General features: G+C 48.6%; 1 protein-coding gene across 6 annotated transcripts in view; it reads right to left on the bottom strand.

Moving 5' to 3' along the window:
* Positions 1–222: 222 nt before the first annotated feature.
* The window catches only part of Pgap2 (post-GPI attachment to proteins 2), a 33,192-nt gene continuing 14,027 nt past the window's right edge, over positions 223–19,387 (bottom strand). Inside the window, exons 2-9 of one of the 6 annotated variants that reach the window (XM_036167179.1) lie at positions 15,296–15,328; positions 14,632–14,734; positions 14,021–14,154; positions 11,797–11,971; positions 2,180–2,432; positions 1,971–2,077; positions 1,257–1,365; positions 223–1,056 (exon numbers count right to left, since the gene is read on the bottom strand). In XM_036167179.1, the coding sequence (XP_036023072.1) occupies positions 926–1,056; positions 1,257–1,365; positions 1,971–2,077; positions 2,180–2,432; positions 11,797–11,961 (765 nt within the window). In that variant the 5' untranslated portion in view covers positions 11,962–11,971; positions 14,021–14,154; positions 14,632–14,734; positions 15,296–15,328 and the 3' untranslated portion in view covers positions 223–925. Of the gene's footprint in view, positions 1,057–1,256; positions 1,366–1,970; positions 2,078–2,179; positions 2,433–6,848; positions 7,022–11,795; positions 11,972–14,020; positions 14,155–14,631; positions 14,735–14,960; positions 15,080–15,295; positions 15,329–19,387 lie in introns of those variants that run through there. The other 5 variants (XM_036167185.1, XM_036167172.1, XM_036167202.1 and 2 more) reach the window with 5 other exon arrangements.

Raw genomic sequence — 19,387 nt, 5'->3', positions numbered from 1 at the left:
CTTAATATGCCTGTGATTTTAGAGGTTGATTTTTTTTTTTTTTTTTTTTTCTGAGACAGGTTCTTACTGTATATCCCTGACTGGCCTGGAACTAACTCAGTGTGTAGACCAGTCTGGCCTTGAACTTACAGATATCCGCCTGCCTCTGCTTTGCTGGGATTAAAGGCGTGTGCCACCATGCCTGACGTTTCATTTTTGAGACAAGATTTCACTGTAGCCCAGGTTGGCATAGATCTTGATGCAGTCCACCAGTCTCTGCCTCCAGTGTGCTAAGCTTACAGGCATATTTCAGCTCGCCCCAAAAGCCAGTGGTTGTAGATGGGAAGGAAAATACATCCTATGCTTGATGCTTCTGGGACAAGTCATCTGTCAGTACAGAGCACTACTTCCATCAGATGACCCCAGAGATGCCGGCAAAGCCTTCCCCGCAGGCATACGCGGGAACACAGTGAGGCTGATGGGAAGAGCACACATCTGGAACACCTGGGCAGCTCATACAACTACCACCAACTCTAGGAGACCACCAGACACACCAGTCAAATGAGTGACCGAGAGGAGTGGCTGCCATCTTCAGGTAGCAGCCACTGCTCAGTGGTTCCTAACCTCAGTGAAAAGTGTCTACTTAAAGGTCAAAACTAAATGGTAGTCACGAACCTCAGGACTTTTTTTTCCCAAGCACCAAGTGGTGGCACTTTTCTGCCAGCGCATTTCTGAGGACCTTCCCGTTACCGGTGATGTTTCTTGAAAATCCCAAGAGGGTTGGGGAGACACCAGCAGTGCTGGGGCCAGCCCTGTCACACCCACTCCTGCTCTTCTCCCCCAGGTCCCAGCTGGAAAAGGGCCCAGAGAGGACATGGAGAAGGCCAGAGTGGTTTCTTGTTTCTGAAGGGCAGTGGGTTGCCTCTTCCCAGCATCAGAGAAGGATTTAGAATCTCTTTTCCTCGGGCTGAGAGGTTATTAGCAGCTCTTTGTTCCCGAAGTCCCACCAGGCTGTCATGTGGAACGCCATGTTGGTTAGGACAACAGTGTACTCCAGGATGGCAAAAATGGTATATACTGTTAATGAGGACACAAGGAATAGGGCGTGATGAATCTCTTGTTTTGCCCTCTTAGTGAGGTCTTAAATCATCACATTACCAGCCCACCCCAGAGAACACAATGGTAGCCAGTACCCAAGAGCACTGCGTACTATAAAAAACCACCCCAGATGCTCTGAAGTCATTTATGACCATTTACAGATCCTAGCCTGGTCTCACCTCCAGCCTCACAATACATGTTGTGCCGGAAGTAGACAGCCAGCGCCGAGAAGAAGGAGACGAAGTTGATGATGAAGAGCCGCTGTTTCCAGCTGTAGGACTTGCGATCCTAGAGGATGGACTATCTGATCACTCTGCAGCTTGTTGGGTATATGTGGGTGGGCTTCCCTCTTAGCGTTAGTTCCTAAGGGCTGGGACTCCCCCCTTGGTTCCCAAAGTGGTCATGGAAGGAAATACAGACGGGCAGCAAAAATGATGAGCATGTCCACATCCCTGTATTTAGGGGGATAATGGAGCCAAGGAATAGAGCTATCTCTTGCCCTTCCCACTTCAGCGGGATGGAGTGGGAAAGATGCATGGAGCTCACCCACCAGCCCAACACTTTCAAGTATTGTTGGGCAAAGAAAGGCCATGTATGTGGGTGGTGGGGGTTCTTACAAACCAGACCACTGACATAGTGTTTCTAACCCACTGGGCCTGGCTGTTACCCTTGATTTTGGCCCCATCTCCAGCCTCTATGCATTCTCCAATACTACCCAAATGGTTGACAAGTCAACTATTCACTTTTCTCCAAGCCTCAGCCCAAAGCCCCCATGCCCTTCTGCTGGGTTCCTGATAGAAAGTCCTCTGTCACCCATCATTGCCCACATCCTGAGGACAGATGTCCTTGATTTCCTTCTGGGCTTCCTAGTGCCCAGTAGGGGTGGACCGTACCTCCTGACTTACTGTGTGCTTCTTGGTCAGCCGCCAGAGAATGCAGGTGAGGAGCATGTAACTGAGGGATGCCGCGATAAACACAATGAAAGCATTTTCGTGGATGGCTGGAGGGAGAAAGGAGGATGGACACCACCCTCACCCTTAGGCAGGAAAGGGGGCTGTGCCCTCTCCCGTGCCCTTTACCCCTCCCTTGCGTGGGCACCCACTGAAATCCTCGGAGGAGGAGACGTAGGTGAGCACAAGCAGCGCGAGGTTCTCCACTACGTTGAGACTGAAGTTGAGGCGGCAAAGAAGGCGGTAACCCGGACACGGAGATGCACAGCTGAGGTAGTGGTTCCAGTAGGCGAAGGCCGCCAAGAAGCGGGGTGCTGAGTGCAGGCCAATGCAGAAACGCCACACATAGCGCTGGGGAACCTCCCCACCAATGGCAGAGCTCACTGATGGCAGGTAATTGGGCACCTAGAGAGTTAATCCGGGAGTCAAGGCATCACCTTTGCCGGTCTGCCCACCAAGAAGGCCTTCTTCTCATCTATTAAAGCCATCCCTTTTTCTTCCAAGTTCTCCTTCTGGCGCCCTCTCAAGCCTTCCACTTTTAGTTCCCAGAACTGATATGTTCATTCCCTAGTCTGTCTGGGATTTGGATAAGAGTAAGGTTATCTACATCTTTCTTGAAACTGAAACCTGCATGATTCAGGGTCTCCCTGTGCTGATAGCTCAGGGTTGTGCCTGAATAAGGCTCTGTGGGCATCCCAGGGTCCCAGGTATTGAGTCACAGACCTTCGGACATTATTTGGAACAATGCTACCCTGCTGATCTGTCCCTCTCACTGCTCCCAGCTCCACTCAATCCCCTAGGCGGGTGCACCAATGTGTAAAGGATGCTGTGAGGTTCTGGGGGGAGCCAGGAATTCCAGGTAATGCCTATCTTAATCGTGTGGTCATGTTTAGGAAAGTGGGATCTTCTGCCAGGCAGAAGAAGTGGCCCACACCTTTAATCCCCACACACAGGAAGCAGGGGCAAGTGGAGCTCTGAGTTTGAGGCCAGCCTGGTCAGAAGAAGTTCCAGAACAGCCAGGGCTATACAGAGAAACTATCTCCAAAACAAAACAAAAAACAAAACAAGAAAAGAAAGTGGGGTCCTCTAACCTGGTATATTCTAAGAAAAGATATCCCTGGGGCTGGAGAGATGGCTCAGAGGTTAAGAGCACTGGCTGTTCTTCCAGAGGTCCTGAGTTCAATTCCCAGCAACCACATGGTGGTTCACAACCATCTGTAATGAGATCTGGTGCCCTCTTCTGGCCTGCAGGCATACATGCAGGCAGAACACTGTATACATAATAAATAAATCTTAAAAAAAAAAAAAAAAAAAAAAAGAGAAATATTCAAAGTCTCTCTAAAAAAGAGAGAAAGAAAATGGCCCTGCTGGGCATTTTAATCTCAGCAGAGATGAAGGCAGGTGGATCTCTATGAGTTCCGGGCTAGCCAGGGCTACAAAACAAGCCTGTCTCCAAAGAAAACAGAGAAGAAGAGAGTCCTGTCATCTTCCTCATTCTTTGTGGAGCTGCAGTCCCACTCCCTCAGCCTGATGAAAGAGGAATGTGACAGTCACAGAGCTAAAACACACGTGGACTCACTGGGGAACTGTGTGACATGCAGGTCTGGAAGGTGAGAACTGCTTCTGTAAAAGATTCCAATTCTAGAAGCTGTCAATCCATTGCCCACACTTTCTACAGACTTTTGGACTCAACAACAGCCAGGGCACTGTAGAGCCCAGCAACCCAGCGACCCTGCTCTAACTATGAAGGGTCCAGTCTTTAGACCTTCAGAAACAGAATTCTGGAAGTTCCATTCTTTCCTTCCAAAGAAGGCACTGAATGAGCCTCTCGACTGCTGGTACAGTGGGCAATGCTGGAGGGACCTCCCATGGCATGGGGTAGGCCAGCCAGGACCTCCCAGCCAACGCAGCACTGCCAGAGGAAGCTGAGACAGTTTTCAGAGAAGGTGCACCCAGCACTGTCTTTATCATCTCAGTGACCTTGAGCAAGGTCCTTCACCTCTCTCAGCTCCAATGTCTTCATTGGTAATAGTTATAATGTTACCTATCTTATAGGGTGATTTATTTTGCTTAATTAATTAAGACAGTCTCGCTACAAGACTGGTACTTGCTATCTAGACCAAGTTGGCCTTGAATCACAGAGATCACAGAGATCCACCTGAGTGTGCTGGGATTAAAAGCATTCGCCAGTAGACCTGGCTTTGTAGGGTCACAGAGCTCCTACAGTGTCGGGCCCACAGTGGGTATAAAGTGATGGCTTGCATGAGAGGCCCGAGAAGAAGGCGGAGTCACAGGGCTACTGAGTATAGGAAAAGCACTTACAGGGGAGAGGCAGCACTAGGCACTGAGTGACGCTTGTCTTTACAGCCTCTCTGATGCCCTGAGTGGGGTGACTGAGTGCAGCCTCCTGGAATACTTATTCTGAAGACTACGTCCCAGTCTCAACTACGTTGTGGGGAACAGGACCAGTATCTAAAGCCAACTGGGAGAACTGAAAGCATTCAAGGGAGCAGCGCCTAACTGAGAGGAAGAGGTCAGCGGCTGTCAGGCTGTCTTCACAAACCGCTTTCCGATTAAAGGTGAGGCAGGATCTAAGAGTAGGGACTGTGTCATCCATCACATACAAGCATACACACACAATCAGGTGAATATTTCCACCTCCTTCTCCAGCACATCGGTTCCCTAACTCACTAACTGTGCCGACAACAACCTCAGAGTCTTGTCAGCCGCCAGATGCACACAGTTCATTCCAAACGTCCCCAGGAGACCAGAGCTAAAAGCACTGATGGGCAAAGAACCCCTTTCTAATAGAGAAGTAGATCAGAAACTCATAGAGGGAAAGTTCCAAGAAATCCCCTACCCAGGAACTGGAAAGACAGCTCAGTAAATGTTTGCTGTGCAAGCATTAGAACCTGAGTTTGAGACCTAGGGCCCAGGTAGAAGAAGCCAGGCACAATGGCATGCACTTGTAATTCCAGTGCTGGGGAGGCAAAGATAGGGAGATCCTTGGGACTCCCTGGCCAGCCAGCCTAGCCAAATGAGACTGTCTTAAAAACAAAGTGGATATAACAATGCAGGATTGTCCTCTGGCGCACGCGCGTGTGCACACACACACACACACACACACACACACACACACTCCTTATCATTAAAGAATAATTCTTTTGGCCTCAGGCAAAAGTCATCTTTGTCCATCCATCCGTCCCCATACCCCCCCCCAGCGCGCGCGCATGCGCGCGCGCGCGCGCGCACACACACACACACACACACACACACACACACACACACACACATATACTAGTTATAAAAGCCTTATTTACCTTCTTGTCCTCCAACCCCTTACCAACTTGACAAAAACTCCAGCTCCTGATGATCCTATTTATTCCTTCTCTGGGCTCCACTCTCTCATCTGGTGCTGGTCTGTACCTTCTTGGTGTTGGTCGCCAGTACCACAAGCCAGTGCATTCCCACTGGTCTCCCTAGTCTTCCTTTTTTCCCTCTCTTTTTTCTTTCTTCTAGATAAGGTTTCTCTGTGTATCCCTAACTGTCCTAGACCTCGCTCTCTACACCAGGCTGGCCTCTTTCCTCTGCCTCCGGGGTGCTGGGATTAAAGGTGTGCACCACCACTGCCTGGCTTGGTTTCCTATTTTCATCCCTGGTCTTTCTCCATTCAGAAGCTGGAAGGAAATTCTAAAGCACAAACCTGATCATGTTTCTTTCTGCTTAAAATTTTCCTAAAGTTCCCATTACCCTCAGGATAAAAATTCACAGTTGTTAGCCTGGTATTCACAACTATCCTTTCTCACCTCCACATATTCCAGCAACAAAGTTCCCTCCTTCAGGAAAGAAATCGTCTCCAGTATCCAAGCTAGATTAAATGTCTCCTCTGAGCCCTGTAGTCCCTGTATTCTCTTTTATCACAATAAGAATCCCAATTCAGTGGCAAGAGATAGCTCAGTGATTAAGAGAGCTTGCTGCCCTTCCAAAAGACCCCAGGTTGGTTCCCAGCGCCCACCTCAGGCAGCTCACAGCCACCTGTAACTCCAGCTCCAGAAGACCTGATGCCCTCTCTGGCCTCCATGAGTACCTGAACTTATGTACACATACCCACACACAGACACACATAGAAATAAATAAAAATAAAATCTTAAAAAAAAAAAATTATTCCAACTCACTATATTGGAACTATGTCTAAGGATTGCCTCTTGTGTGAAGTAGATGCTAAGAGCAAGTGTATATTCATCTCCATGCCTCTGACATACAACTCGTATTCTTGGTCCCTCAGAAAAGACCTCGCAGATTGACCTAGGAAGCAGGAAGTCCATCCTGGTTTCTAGCTACCCTGAGTGGACAAAGGTTGTGGGGTCTAGGGCTGCCAGTAGAGAACCCAAGCTAGAAGATCCCAGAATGGGGATGGTTCCCCTAATCTGAGCTAAAACTACCTGTTACTTATCCTAGCTCCTGGTCTCATACACATCCTCAGTCCCTAGCTTCCTCTTGTCCTGTTTTCTGCAGTATCCTCCTCATTTTCCTGCCCCATTCTGCCCAGCCCCAACCCGTCCCTCCCCACATGCCCTCAGCATCCTCTGGCCCACTTCAGTGGTATTTTCTGTAGTCCTCTTCCGACTCTCAGAGGTGGTGGTGAGTCTACTCTTGGAGTTCCTGCCTCTAATTTCTCCATAAATTCTGACCTGTCCCACCCCCACCCCGTTGGTTACTTTCCTTTCTCTGATCTTCCTTCTCCTCCTGCTCCCTGATTCTCCCCTTACCACTACCTCATAATCTGCCCCTGCCCAGGGTGCTGGGAAGTCTGAAACTCACCCCACAGTCAGTGGCCACCGTGTACTCAAAGTGGAACACCAGAGACCAGATGATGCAGAAGAAGAAGCCGAACAGGGGGAAAGTGATGACCCACCAGACAAAGGCTGTGAAGCGGAGCCGGAACACAGTCCCATCGGGGTCCAAGGGCGCAGAGAACATCCTGTAGGGAGTGGTCCAAGGCAAGGGACACAACTTGGGGCCTGGGAAAGTGGAGCCTTTTCCAGAGCTGGTACGAGGAAAAGCCAGGACATACGCAGAAAGGGGACAGAAAACACAGAGATGCGACAGGAGGGACAGGCAGGGCAGTTCTTGGGAACCACAGCACACTGATGCTCTAGTTCCACCTTTTAAAGAGCCTGGACAACAAGCGGACCACAGGGCCTGAACACTGGAACTGTGATGGTTTCACTTCACAACCCTCACGGCAACTGAGAAGGACCAGAAGTGGAAAAGTCATCATTCCCATCACACAGAGGAGGAGACAAAGGCCCGGAACTATGCCAGGATCCAGTGCCTGGACTAAAGCCTTTTGTTGAGCAGTTTAAGGCTCTAATTAAGGACCCTTGGCTCAGCCTAGCTAAGCCCTCTCACTGGCCCCGTCTGATCACATTCCTCCTTCTCACCCATGTTCAACTAGGAACAGTGAGAGTGTCCTCGGACCATTTCAGTAAAACCACAGGTTACCAGCCATTCCACCCCCAGGCTCTGAATGAGCTAAGCCCCAGGACAGCAGGACTCTGATCCTGTGGAGGACCAAATGTCCATTTCCTTCCCCTCTGAGAGGACTACCAATCCAAAATCTGGAGAAATATGAGGGTCTCTGGAACCTTCTCCCTTCAGTTTCAGCTAGTGTACTGAGTCAAAGCCAGGAAGCCTGCATCCAGGTTAAGCACAAGCCCCGGAAGCTAGCCTTTTCCCATTCCTTTTGCCTTCCTGGCAGAGAAGTTCCACCCCACAGCCCCTCTGGCCCCAACCACCATGGTCCCTCCAGCTGGGCTCCGTTTGGGGCAAGCTAGGGCAAACAGAGATGGCTTTGGATTAGAAGGCCTAGGACCAAATCTTTCCTTGGACCCCACACTTCCTCCCATTAAGGGGGAATGGACCCTAGTCTACCAGACTAGCTCTTCATCAGTAGTGGGGTGGAATGGGAGGCTGGTAAGAAACACTTACACTGGGTGCTGAAGAATCCTGGGCTGGGACTGAGGGCTCCAGCCAGACTGAAACTGCTTCGAACCAGAGGGTCCCACCCCCAGGTCCTCAGGGCCTGCCTTCCGCCCACAAAACCAAGTTCTCCACGCCTGCCCAGGCACACAGCCTTCTCAGAATCAACAAGGCCACCTCATAAATCCCAGAACACTGTGCAACTGTAAGAAGTGATAGTGACTAAGGTCAGCCCACGAGCTTCTTTGCCAGGCATGGAGGCAGAGATCTTTCTAAATACTGTGTCCAGGGGAGACAAGTGCATTTCTAGAAAGGGAAGAAGAGAAAGAAGAATGGGAGCCAGCTCTTTCTGATTGAAACATGACTGGGAAACTCTTTTTTGCTCCACTCGGAGAGCTGAGTATTCCTGCATGAGAAGATTCAAGAGGCCAGAGAGGTGGCCGAAGAATAAAAGCACTTGTCATACAGCTTGATGACCTGAGTTAGATCCCCAGAACTCACACGAAGGTAGAGGAGGAGAATTGACCCTCAGAGGTGTCCTCCGACTGCCGCACGTGTGCCACGGGACATGTGTGCACAACTACACAGAATCAGATCTGAAAGAGTTCTAGACAGGCCTGAATATGAGGTTTCAGTGTCCAGCCTGTACCTGTACAGAAACAGCTAATGATAGCTCGGCCTTCGTCAACAGAAGTCTGATAGAAACAGGAATAAACAGTATTACTTGTGCCTCTATTTCCCAGGTCAGCTGAAGTCCTATTATCCAGATTTGGACCCAATAAAAACAACACAGTTACCAACTGGATTGAGTCCAAGGACATATTTAGGGTTGTAAGGAGCCTATAGACCCTATTCTGGGAGGAACGTTCCCTGCAAAAATTAGAGCTCTTCTACTAAGACAGACGGGGTGTGGGTGGGGGTGGGATGGGGGTGGAGGTGTCTCCATTACTGTCTTCTCATCTCTGCAGGACTGATGTAGTGCCAGGAGGAGAGCATAGCATTATGGTTATCACAGCAGAGCCAAGGCCAGGGCAGACATTTGGGGAAAAAAAATCTATTAACCAGCCATGGTAGTGCATGCCTTTAACCCCAGCACTTGGGAGGCTGAGGCAGGTGGATCTCTATAAGTTCAAGGCCACCCTGTTCTATAGCAAGTTCTAGGCCAGCGAGAACTGTATAGTGAGACCCTGTCTCAAAAAAAATCACCCCCTCCAAATCTATGCTTATTATAAAAAAAAAAAAAAGGTGTGCTCATTGTCAGTTACTAAACCTCTGTAGAATAGGTTACCTAAAGAAGGGAGCTCCGCCGGGCGGTGGTGGTGCACATTTAATCCCAGCACTAGGAAGGCAGAGGCAGATGGATCTCTGTGAGTTCGAGGCCAGCCTGGTCTACAAAGTGAGTTCCAGGACAGGCTCCAAAGCTACACACACACATAAAAAAAAGAGCTCCTTGTTACTTGGGATGTGTAAGCAGAGGCGACATCATTGGTGATGGTGTGCTACTCTAGGTTACTTATTTTATTCCTAGGGTTGGCCCTTCCTGAGATATTCTGGATAAGAAATTCAAAGCATAAATGAAAAGCTTCAATATCCAACATAAGAGTTCCAGGAGTGGGGGTGGAATATTCCCAGGGTCACTAGGCAAGCAACTACCCATGCTTTAGTTCCCTAGCTGGTATGCCAAGAGTGGGTAGTGGGTATCAGGTAGGCTGAGGTCACTGGTCCCGTTAGCCCTCAGGGCCAGTCGGAAGGCAGAGCAAACAGCCTACTCAGTTTGACTTACAAGCTGTAAAACCTTTTTAATTTTGTCTGTACTGTCTGCCTTTCCCAACCACTAGACTGGGAAGTCCTATCCTTTTACCCAATAAAGACATTCTGACTCAGTGCGGTGCTTGGCAATCCCAGTATGGTGAAGAAGGCAGATACAGATATGGTAGGACAGAAATGTAGGTAATAACACCAAGAATAGCAGGCACTTAGAAGAGGGAATTAAGTTTGCCTCAAAGAGGCTAGGCAAGGTGTTCCAGAGGAGGAAACACCTTGGAAAGGATTTTCAGGATAGACAGGAGTTAGGTAATGGGAACACATCTTAGGTAAACACTAAGGCAGGAAATGATCTTAGATCACCTAGCTCAGTGGTTCTCAACCTTCCCAATGCTGTGACCCTTCAATACAGTTCCTCAGGTTGTGGTGACCCCCCACCATAAAATTATTTCTTTGCTACTTCATAACTGTAATTTTGCTACTGTTACAAATCATGACATAAATATCTGATTTGCAGGATATCTGATATGTGATCCCTGTGGGGTCACGCCCCACAGGTTGTGAACCACTAACCTAATACTTTCTTTTCTCCTACTCCTGCTCCTTCTGCTCACTTTTTACTTATTTATTGGAGGATGGCGTGAGACAGCTTCACTCTTTAGCCCAGGTTGTCCTTAACTTCAACTGAATCCTCCTGCCTCAGCCTCTCTACTGCTGGGATTATAGGCATGAGCCACCATCTCTTGCTTCCCTACCTCCTCTGATATCTTTCATCAGACTATGTGCCCTCAATCAAGTCTCATCTCCTCAAATCAGAAAAAAAAAAAAAAAATCAAGTCATATTGAACAAAAGAAGTGAGCCCTCACCTCAAACTCCCAGACAGGATCCTCTGCTAGACCTAGACCACCTATGGAGCAGATGGTTTCCATAGAAGAGTGAGGATCAAATAGAGGAAGCTGGTGGAGCCTTCAGAGCCCTCTCTAACCTTAGTTAAGCTCCATGCCCAGGCTCTGCCTCACCTGGGGCCCTGCCACTTTATCTCCTGACCCACCTCCTAACCTTATGATTCTTCTCACTCTCTTCCTCCTCCTGTTTTCCCACCCTTGGCACTCCCCAAGGGTGTCTCTACCCGGAGCTCCACACTAGCCTTGGAAAGGAGAAGGGCAGGCGTCATCAACCTCTCTATGGACACAGAAACTGAAACTCACTCCCTGGGTCTCAGGTAGCACTGTAGGTCAGAGAGTAAGTATAATAGACGTCAACACAGTCTTCACCTATTTATTCTGATATTTTATGGAGAAAGAAACTCTCAAATCTCTCTTCATAGCTTAAGCACCCTCAGAGGGCATGGGACCTATCCTAGAACACATATTCATGCACATAACCAGGTCTCCACACAGACATTCTCTCACACACGCAATCCTACTTAAAGCCATTAAATGTAGGTCCCTCACAATCACAGACACAAACATGCACAAAATCGCATTCCCATGAACACAGGCATTGGCCCATAGTATCACACTGTGATGACCTACAATGTACTCTATCCCAGTCCTAATCTCCCCTCACCCTCCAGGAAACCTTGGAGCTCCTGAATCTGCTCCTCTATGAAGCAGTGATTGGATGCTGGGTTTTTATTTCTTTGTTTGTTTTTAAGGCAGTGACTCTATATAACCCTGGCTGTCCTGGAACTCACTATGTAGATCAGGCTGGCCTCAGAATTCCACCTGCCTCTGCCTTCCAAGTGTTAGGATTAAAGGTGTGAACTTCTAGACCTGGCCCAGGTTCTGGGTTTGGTGACTGCCCAACTTTAGTGACCCCAGTTCCTACAACCTTCGTGGCAAGTAGAAGGGACCTAATTCACAAGACCTCAATTTACAAGCAACCCATCACAACCCAGTAGCCTAGTATATTTGATGGCGTCTACAGGAGAACTGGCTAATTCCATTAATATCACATCAGGATCTCAGAAAAGATCCAGACAGGTCTGAATGTGAGCCACCAGCGCCCTCCAAGCCCTACCCCACAGTGTGTAGACGTTGTCTCCTTGAAGTGGAAGAGCAGGGACCAGAGGATGCAGAAGAAAAAGGCGATGAGCGGACAGCAGACGGTGACTAGGGCCACCATGGTGAAGCGGAGCCGGACTAGGGTCCCATCCCGGTCCAGCGTCAGTGGGACCTGGTACATCTTGTCAGACCTGAGGATGGAGGGCATGTTGTCAGGGTCCCAGGCAGCAGGACTGAGGGCCCAACGGCAACACTAGTGCTCATGCTCAATCCAAAACGTGGCTATGCTATGGGGTAGGAGTGTGAAGAGACTCCTAGACTCTCACAGTTCCTGTCCTGGATAAGGAAGACGGGCTCAGAATCCCACAGCCACACTCCACTTCAGGTTCTGAGGGAAGAGGGTGAACTTCATCTATACTAAGATAAAGCTTGAAACAGACTGCACGGCCTTCTCCTCAACCTTCTGCCTGGCTAGACAGGCCTCTTAGACTACTGTAGTTGATTTAGCTAGTCTTTCATTGGTTCAAGAAGCAAACTTAAAACCAGTTGGTGAATAGACTGACCCATGGCTCCCCACCCCCACTCGCACCCCCAAGTCTCTGCCCCAGCCTCTTGGTTCATGGCCTATCAGTTCTCACTGCTCTCACAAGCGCGGGCCTGCTGCACTTTCAGGCCCTTCCCAGACTCTGGGGTGCTCTATGCAGCCACAGCAATCCAGTGCAGCAGCAACTCCATGGAAGCTGACAGAACCTCCATCCCATGATTATCCCTGCTACTGCCTCACGTGCTCTGAGGTGAAAGGTTTTGCAGAATCAGGCCCGGTGACAGCCTGGTCTTGCTGTGTATAGGTCAGAACTGCTCGGTCAGCTTCTGGTGGCTTCCCAGTACCCAGTGCCTCCTGAGATGAGGTGAAGGTTCTTGAAAACTGACTTTTCCCTCAGACAAGAGTTTCTGCCAGGCAGTGGTGGCATGTGCCTTTTGTCCCAGCATTTAGAAGACAGTGGCAGGCGGATCTCTGTGAGTTCAAGACCAGCCTGGTCTACAGAGTGAGTTCTAGGACAGCCAGGGCTCTGTGACACAGAGAAGCCCTGTAGAGAAGCCCTGTCTCAAGAAACAAACAAACAAACAAGAGTTTCTAAGGCGAGGCACTATAAGGACTAAGTACACACTAACAACCCTAGCCCAACCCCTCTTGGTGTATAGAAGAGAAGCTGAAGCAGGATTTTACTCAGTAAGGAAATGTAGGGTCCATAAAGAGCCATATATTTTAACTCTGATTTTTTGTTTTGTTTTGTTTTGTTTTTTTGTTTTTTCGAGACAGGGTTTCTCTGTGTAGCTTTGCGCCTTTTCTGGAACTCACTTGGTAGCCCAGGCTGGCCTCGAACTCAGAGATCCGCCTGGCTCTGCCTCCTGAGTGCTGGGATTAAAGGCGTGCACCGCCGCTGCTGCCGCCGCCGCCGGCCTAACTCTGACTTTTTAATCCCTTTCTGCACCCAAACTCTAGATGGGAAGGTCAGATTAGGACTGGAGTGAGCAAAGGACAAAAGAAAACAAATACGCCTGGCATGGAGGCCAGCCTGGTTTACATAACAAGTTCCAGAAGAGCCAGGGCTACACAGAGAAACACTGTATCAAGAAACAAAACAAATACTTCTTCATACTATATAAATGAGCGAATCTGCCTGTTCCCATTGCAAAGAAGGAGAAACCAAGAGGCAGAGAATCTCTTCCTCAAGGCTGAGCCTGGGGAACAGTCATTCCCAGAGTTTAGGTTTCTTGGTGCCAAGCTATAGCTGGCTCCAGATACATAAAAAACCGGCCCTTCTGGTCTCAAGCCATGACTCTTTCTGGCCCTACCCTTAAACAGAACTCTGATCTCAGGCTGGCCTCCTAGCATTCCAGAAACAGGTGGACACACCTCCGCATTTTCATCTACATTCCCAACTACCTCTCTGCCAGGCTAGACCAGGCTGCCCAACCCAAATTCTCAAGTCCTTCCTTCCCTTTGGGCCAATAAATATTTGGTCAAGCATCTCCCGAGCAGTTGGAAGTGGCACTGATTTCCTTCCCACATCCAACCCATCCCCTGAATGGGGCCCTTGATGAGAGCGCTTTCCCCACCCAGACCACACCTAGACTGTATTTGAAGTAGATTTCACCAATCCTCCTCCTAATCCCCGGGAACCTCTGGGCTTCTCTAACAGAAGACCGACCAGATCTTCAGATGAAAGAGACCTTACCCAAGAAAGGGACGAGGAGTTGGTTCAAGGACAGTTTCAGAAACAAACAGGAGAGTGGGTTCCACTTCTTGGCTTTGTGTCTGGCCTCCCTTTTAGGTGTGTCACCTTGGACAAGTCACCTAACCATCCTGGGCCTGTACAACAGGAGAAAACACAAGGTTCAGAGTACTTCTAAGGCCCCTTCAACTTGGTCCCTGCTTCCGGTCTCGGTTTTAGGAGCACACTGCCTGAAGTTCTGCTCTCAGTGTTCACTTCTTCACTGGGACTCCTCAGTCGATTTTACTTTGTTTTATTTTAGTGTGGTGTGTGTAGAAAAGGTCTTACTATGTAAGACTGGCTGGAGACTCCCAACCCTCATGTCTCTGCCTTCCTGTTCTGGGATTACAGGTACCACACACAGGGCTCTGAAAACTGCTGCTTTTAGGAGTATCCCACTTCATATCCAATGTCCCTAAAGATCTCACTACCACCTTCCTTTCAGAATCCACATTTTGACCTCAGCACTTGACATACAATGTCTTATACTCCTATCTATTTTAGGAGTAGGTTCTGTCCTCTGTCCCATTTCACAGAAGAGTAAACTGAGCCTCAGGGTAGTTAAAAACACTTACTCAAAGCCACAGGCAGAGCTGGGATTCAAAACTAGACTATGAGGTTCCAAGGCTCCCCCACGCCTCCATCCGCAGCGCCTGGAGGTATCTTGAGCAGGAGGCCCTGCGGAGTAAAGGCAGCGCTTAATCCCAGCACATCTAGCCCCCCAACTGAGCGGGCAGGGGCAGGAAGTCGGCTCAGAGTCTAGCTGCCTACAGTTCCTGGGGTTCTGAGTGTGTGCACAAGGCGGGCAGGCACCGGGACTCCAGGCCTGTGGAGGCCGGACCTCGTGGCGGGGCTCCCCGAGTGAGGTTACCCTGTAGCCCAAACCGGCTATTCCCTTACTCACCCAAGCGTTGGTGGCTAGGGGGCCGGACCCGTAGCCAGGGGCGCGGGAACCTGGAGCCCCCACCCGGCCCGGGGGCGAGTGAAGGGGGCGGGTCGCAGCAGCAACGGCGCGGGGCGGGGCTGGCGCGTCTGGGGGCGGATCTTACAGAGGAAACTGGGCCCGTATTTACGCTGGCTCCTCCCCGCTTTGGGGACCGGGACCCCTGGCTCTCCTGATCATCTAGCGTCTCCAGAAGGCAAGCCTCTCCAGGTCTACTCTGCCTCCACTATTTCTGACTGTGTGAGAACAGCCAGAAGGGCCCTGGACACCTGGTTTTGACATGTTGGATAAGTTACCTTGTCATCTTACCTCTGGCTGCATGCCATCACCTGTTGAAAGAACAAAAAATTAATTCAGCAGGGTCCGGATTTTTTTCGTTCCCTGACCTGGTTCTTCAGTCTTCCACCCTCGTTCTAATCGAATTATCCAGCTTTACACTTCTGAAACATTAAGCCAGTTTTGCCCCAGCCTTGGCGCTTTTCCCTCAAACTTTGCTCTCTATGGCCTGTTACAGCATGCAACAAAAGGAGCTGGGAAAACAAAGAAACCCCACCTTGCAAGTAGTGATACACTGTAAGCCCATCCCAGAAACTCTGGGCCAAAGCTGATCCCACCTTCTAACAGAAGAGGGCGCCCTATTTTTTTTCAGACATCTCCCGCGGGCATTAGGGGTGAGGAGGTGGAAGATCTGCAGGACCCAACTTAAAGGCTCTTCACAATAAAAAGAAACCAGCTCCCAGTGTTCTTTTCTCACTTTGGTCTGGTCTAGACTGACCCATAAAGGCGAACCTCTCTGAAAAGATTATCCTACCCAAAAAGGAAGGAGGGAGTGAGGGACCAACTAGTTCTGTAGGCATCTTGGGGATTGTCTGAGCCAGACAGTAATGTTTTGGTATCCTTTATACCCTAGGTACATTTCTACTTTGTATGTTTTAGCTCACTTAATCCTCATAAAAATAAGGTGGATACACTTTTGGTTTTGGTTTTCTGGTTTTTCAAGACAGGGTTTCTTTGTGTAGCCCTGGTTGTCCTGGAACTCACTCTGTACAGCCGGCTAGCCTCAAACTCAGAGATCTGCCTGCCTCTGCCTCCTGAGTGTTGGGATTTAATGTGTGTGCCACCAACACCAGGCTTTTTTTTTTTTTTTTTTTAAAGACAGAGTCTCCTATGGGTGAGATGGCTTGTTCAGTGAGACCTCTGGGTGGATAGGATAGCTCAGTGGGCTAATGGTACCTGCCACCAAGCCTGACAACCTGAGTTTAATCCTTGGAGCTCACAGTGTGAAAGGAGAGAACTGACTCCCACAAGCTGTCCTCTAGTCCACCAGCACACACACATCACAGTAAAAATGATACCCTCCCCACAAAAAGTGGGTGGGACTTCTTAGTGCCTCCATGTCTTAGTGTAGGACTACAAGTGTGGGTCACCAACCCATGATTTATGGATGGCTGGGAATCAAATGTTGGTACATGCTAGGCAAGCATTCTACCAACTAAACATCATCCCTCATCTAAGCTAGAAATGATTAATATGCCACTTTACCTAATGGAAAACAGAGAAGGTACATTACCTATTCAAGTGCCTGAAGTCATGCCAATAACCTCTATCAGAGTCAGTCGCATAGAGTAGCTGGAGAACGGGAAACAGAGGCTCAAACTGCCAGTTAACTTACAAGAGCTCTTTCTCATGTATTTCACCTTGTTAGTTCACTTAGACTAAACCCTTTCTAGGACAGGTAATGGGCTGAGCAATGGGGGAGGATCTAGACCCATTCTTTGGGGCTCCAACTCTAAAGTTTTTTGTTTTGTTTTGTTTGAGATAGGGTTTCTCTGTGTAGCCCTGGCTATCCTGGAACTCGCTCTGTAGACCAGGCTGACCTCAAACTTAGAGATCCACCTGCCTCTGCCTTCTGAGTGCTGGGATTAAAGGCATTTGCCATCACCACCTAGCCAAGAAAAAAATGTTTAAACTATAAAAACTGTTTTTCTTTTTAATTCAATTTGAATTTTTATATTGTATTTGGTTAGGGCCCATGTGTGGAAATCATAGAACACCCCCGGAGAGACAGTTTTCTTCCTTCACCATGTGGGTCCTCGGGATCAGACTCGGGCTGATGAGCTTGCCAGCAAGTGTCTTCAACCCACTGAGCCAGCTCACCAGCCTTCTTTTGCTTGCTTGCTCTCTCTCTCTCTCTCTCTCTCTCTCTCTCTCTCTCACACACACACACACACACACACACACACACACACACACAAGGTTTCAGGCAGTCTTTGAATTCACTACATAGCCAAGAACAGCCTTGATTTTGAGGCAAGTATATGTAAATTACAGGTGTGCACCACCAAGCTCACTAAAGCTACACAAATTTATTTTTATTTTTTGTGTATATGATGTATATGGTGTGTCTTTGTGGTGTGTGTGTGTGTGTGTGTGTGTGTGTGTGTCCTCCATATGCCATGGTCTGTATGTGGAAGTCAGAACAAAACTTTCAGGAGTTGGTTCTTCTCATACTACCATGGTTTCCTTCCTTCCAGGGATAAAACTCAGGTGATCAGGCTTTAACCAGATGAGCCTTCACAGTCCCAAAGCAACTTTTCTTGACTGAATTCTCTATACCATGCTCTTAAGGTTTCTAGAACAAATAGACTAGTAAAATTTTACTAAAATGACCACTTTTTTGTTTGTTTGGGTTTTTTTGTTTGTTTTTTGTTGTTCTTGTTTTTTCGAGACAGGGTTTCTCTATGTGGTCTTGGCTCTCCTGGAACTCACTCCATAGACCAGGCTAGCCTTGAACTCATAGAGATCTGCTTACCTCTGCCCCGAGTGCTGAGATTAAAGGTGTGCACCACCACCACCACCACCACCACCACCTCCACCACCACCACCACTGCCAGGCCTAAAATAACCACCTCTATCCACTCACAGCAACTTGATTTGTATTTCCTGTCTTGGGGCTTCATGTCTTCTGTCTAGCTCCACCCCAGTGGTGCCTACTCCTTGTTCTTGTTCCCTATTTTTACTCCCCGACGGTTTCTGTGGCCCTAAATACTGGCCCCTGAGGCTGAGTCCTTCAGTTTCTAAACTACTACCAATTTTAAACTACTACCAATGTCTGGTTTGAGGATCTCTGATCTTGCATTTCATTCTCTTGGCATCTGAACAGTGTGGTTCATTCACCTCACACTTCTGAGTCTGTTCCTTCATCTGTGAAATGGCTTGAGGGATATCTATATCACAGGATGCTATGAGAACTGGAGAAATACAGCAGTGGCAGGCAAGCGGAAGGTACCCAATATTTGAAGGTTGTTACAACTGGACAACAAGCTACAGTCAGAACTCATCCTAAGCCTTCTCTGACCTCAGTGGTCAGTGACCCCCTCTAAGCACATTTCTGTTTGGTTTATGTAAGGGAAAGCAGATAAGTATTCTTATAGCATGCTAGAGACTATAAATACTCTTCCATTTGCTCCTCTTAATAATCTGGACAGAAGAATTTGGTGAAATCCATCATATAGATAAAGAAGTTGAGCCAAAACAGGTGTGGTGGCACAGGCCTGCGACTTCAGCTGTAGGGAGGTAGAGGCAGGAGGACCGAGAGTTCAGAGATACCCTCAGTTACATGGCAGATTTAAAGGCAGCCGTGACTCTGCCTCAAAGAGGAGAGAAGAGGGGGTGTAAGTGGCAAGATGGCAAGGTAGCTGCTGCCAGACATGACTGCCTCAGTCTATGATGGAAGGAGATGGCCAACTCCCATAAACTGTCTCTGACCTCCACACACAAGGTAGGCATTGGAATGCATGCAGACAGACAGGCAGGCAGGCAAACACACACATGAATGAATGAATGAATGAATGAATGAATAAACAAATAAATGTTCATTTTTTTTTCTCGAGACAGGGTTTCTCTTCATAGCCCTTGCTGTCCTGGAACTCACTATGTAGACCAGGCTGGCCTCGAACTCACAGATCCGCCTGGCTCTGCCTCCCAAGTGCTGAGATTAAAGGCGTGCACCACCACCGCCCAGCTCATAAATTTTTAATTTTTTGAAAAAGAATTAGAAGTTGAATGAGCAATTAGGCCTCCAGTCTCTCCTCACCAGTACTTGGCATTTGTCCACTGTGCAAGTGGCTGGTGCTATTGATATTTTCTGCTATCTCTTATTCCCATGCGGATTTGCTTATATTTGGAAATACTCTAGACGGTCTTGTGCCTTAAATAGCATCATCAATGTCCAGTTTTAGCCACAGTAACCATTCAGTCTCTCTGTGCACACCCACATACCACACCCTTTCAAGCTGACTTAGTGTTCACAAAGATATGCCAGCACCCAGTAGCAAGGAGGCAGTGTGTAAATGGGGGGCAAATAAGAAGAGAATATAGAAGCCAGG

The sequence above is a fragment of the Onychomys torridus genome, chromosome 1 (genome assembly GCF_903995425.1).
Source record: "Onychomys torridus chromosome 1, mOncTor1.1, whole genome shotgun sequence".
Taxonomy (NCBI): Eukaryota; Metazoa; Chordata; class Mammalia; order Rodentia; family Cricetidae; genus Onychomys; species Onychomys torridus.
Note: the sequence above shows the minus strand (reverse complement) of the source record. Positions and strands in the feature narration are given on the sequence as shown.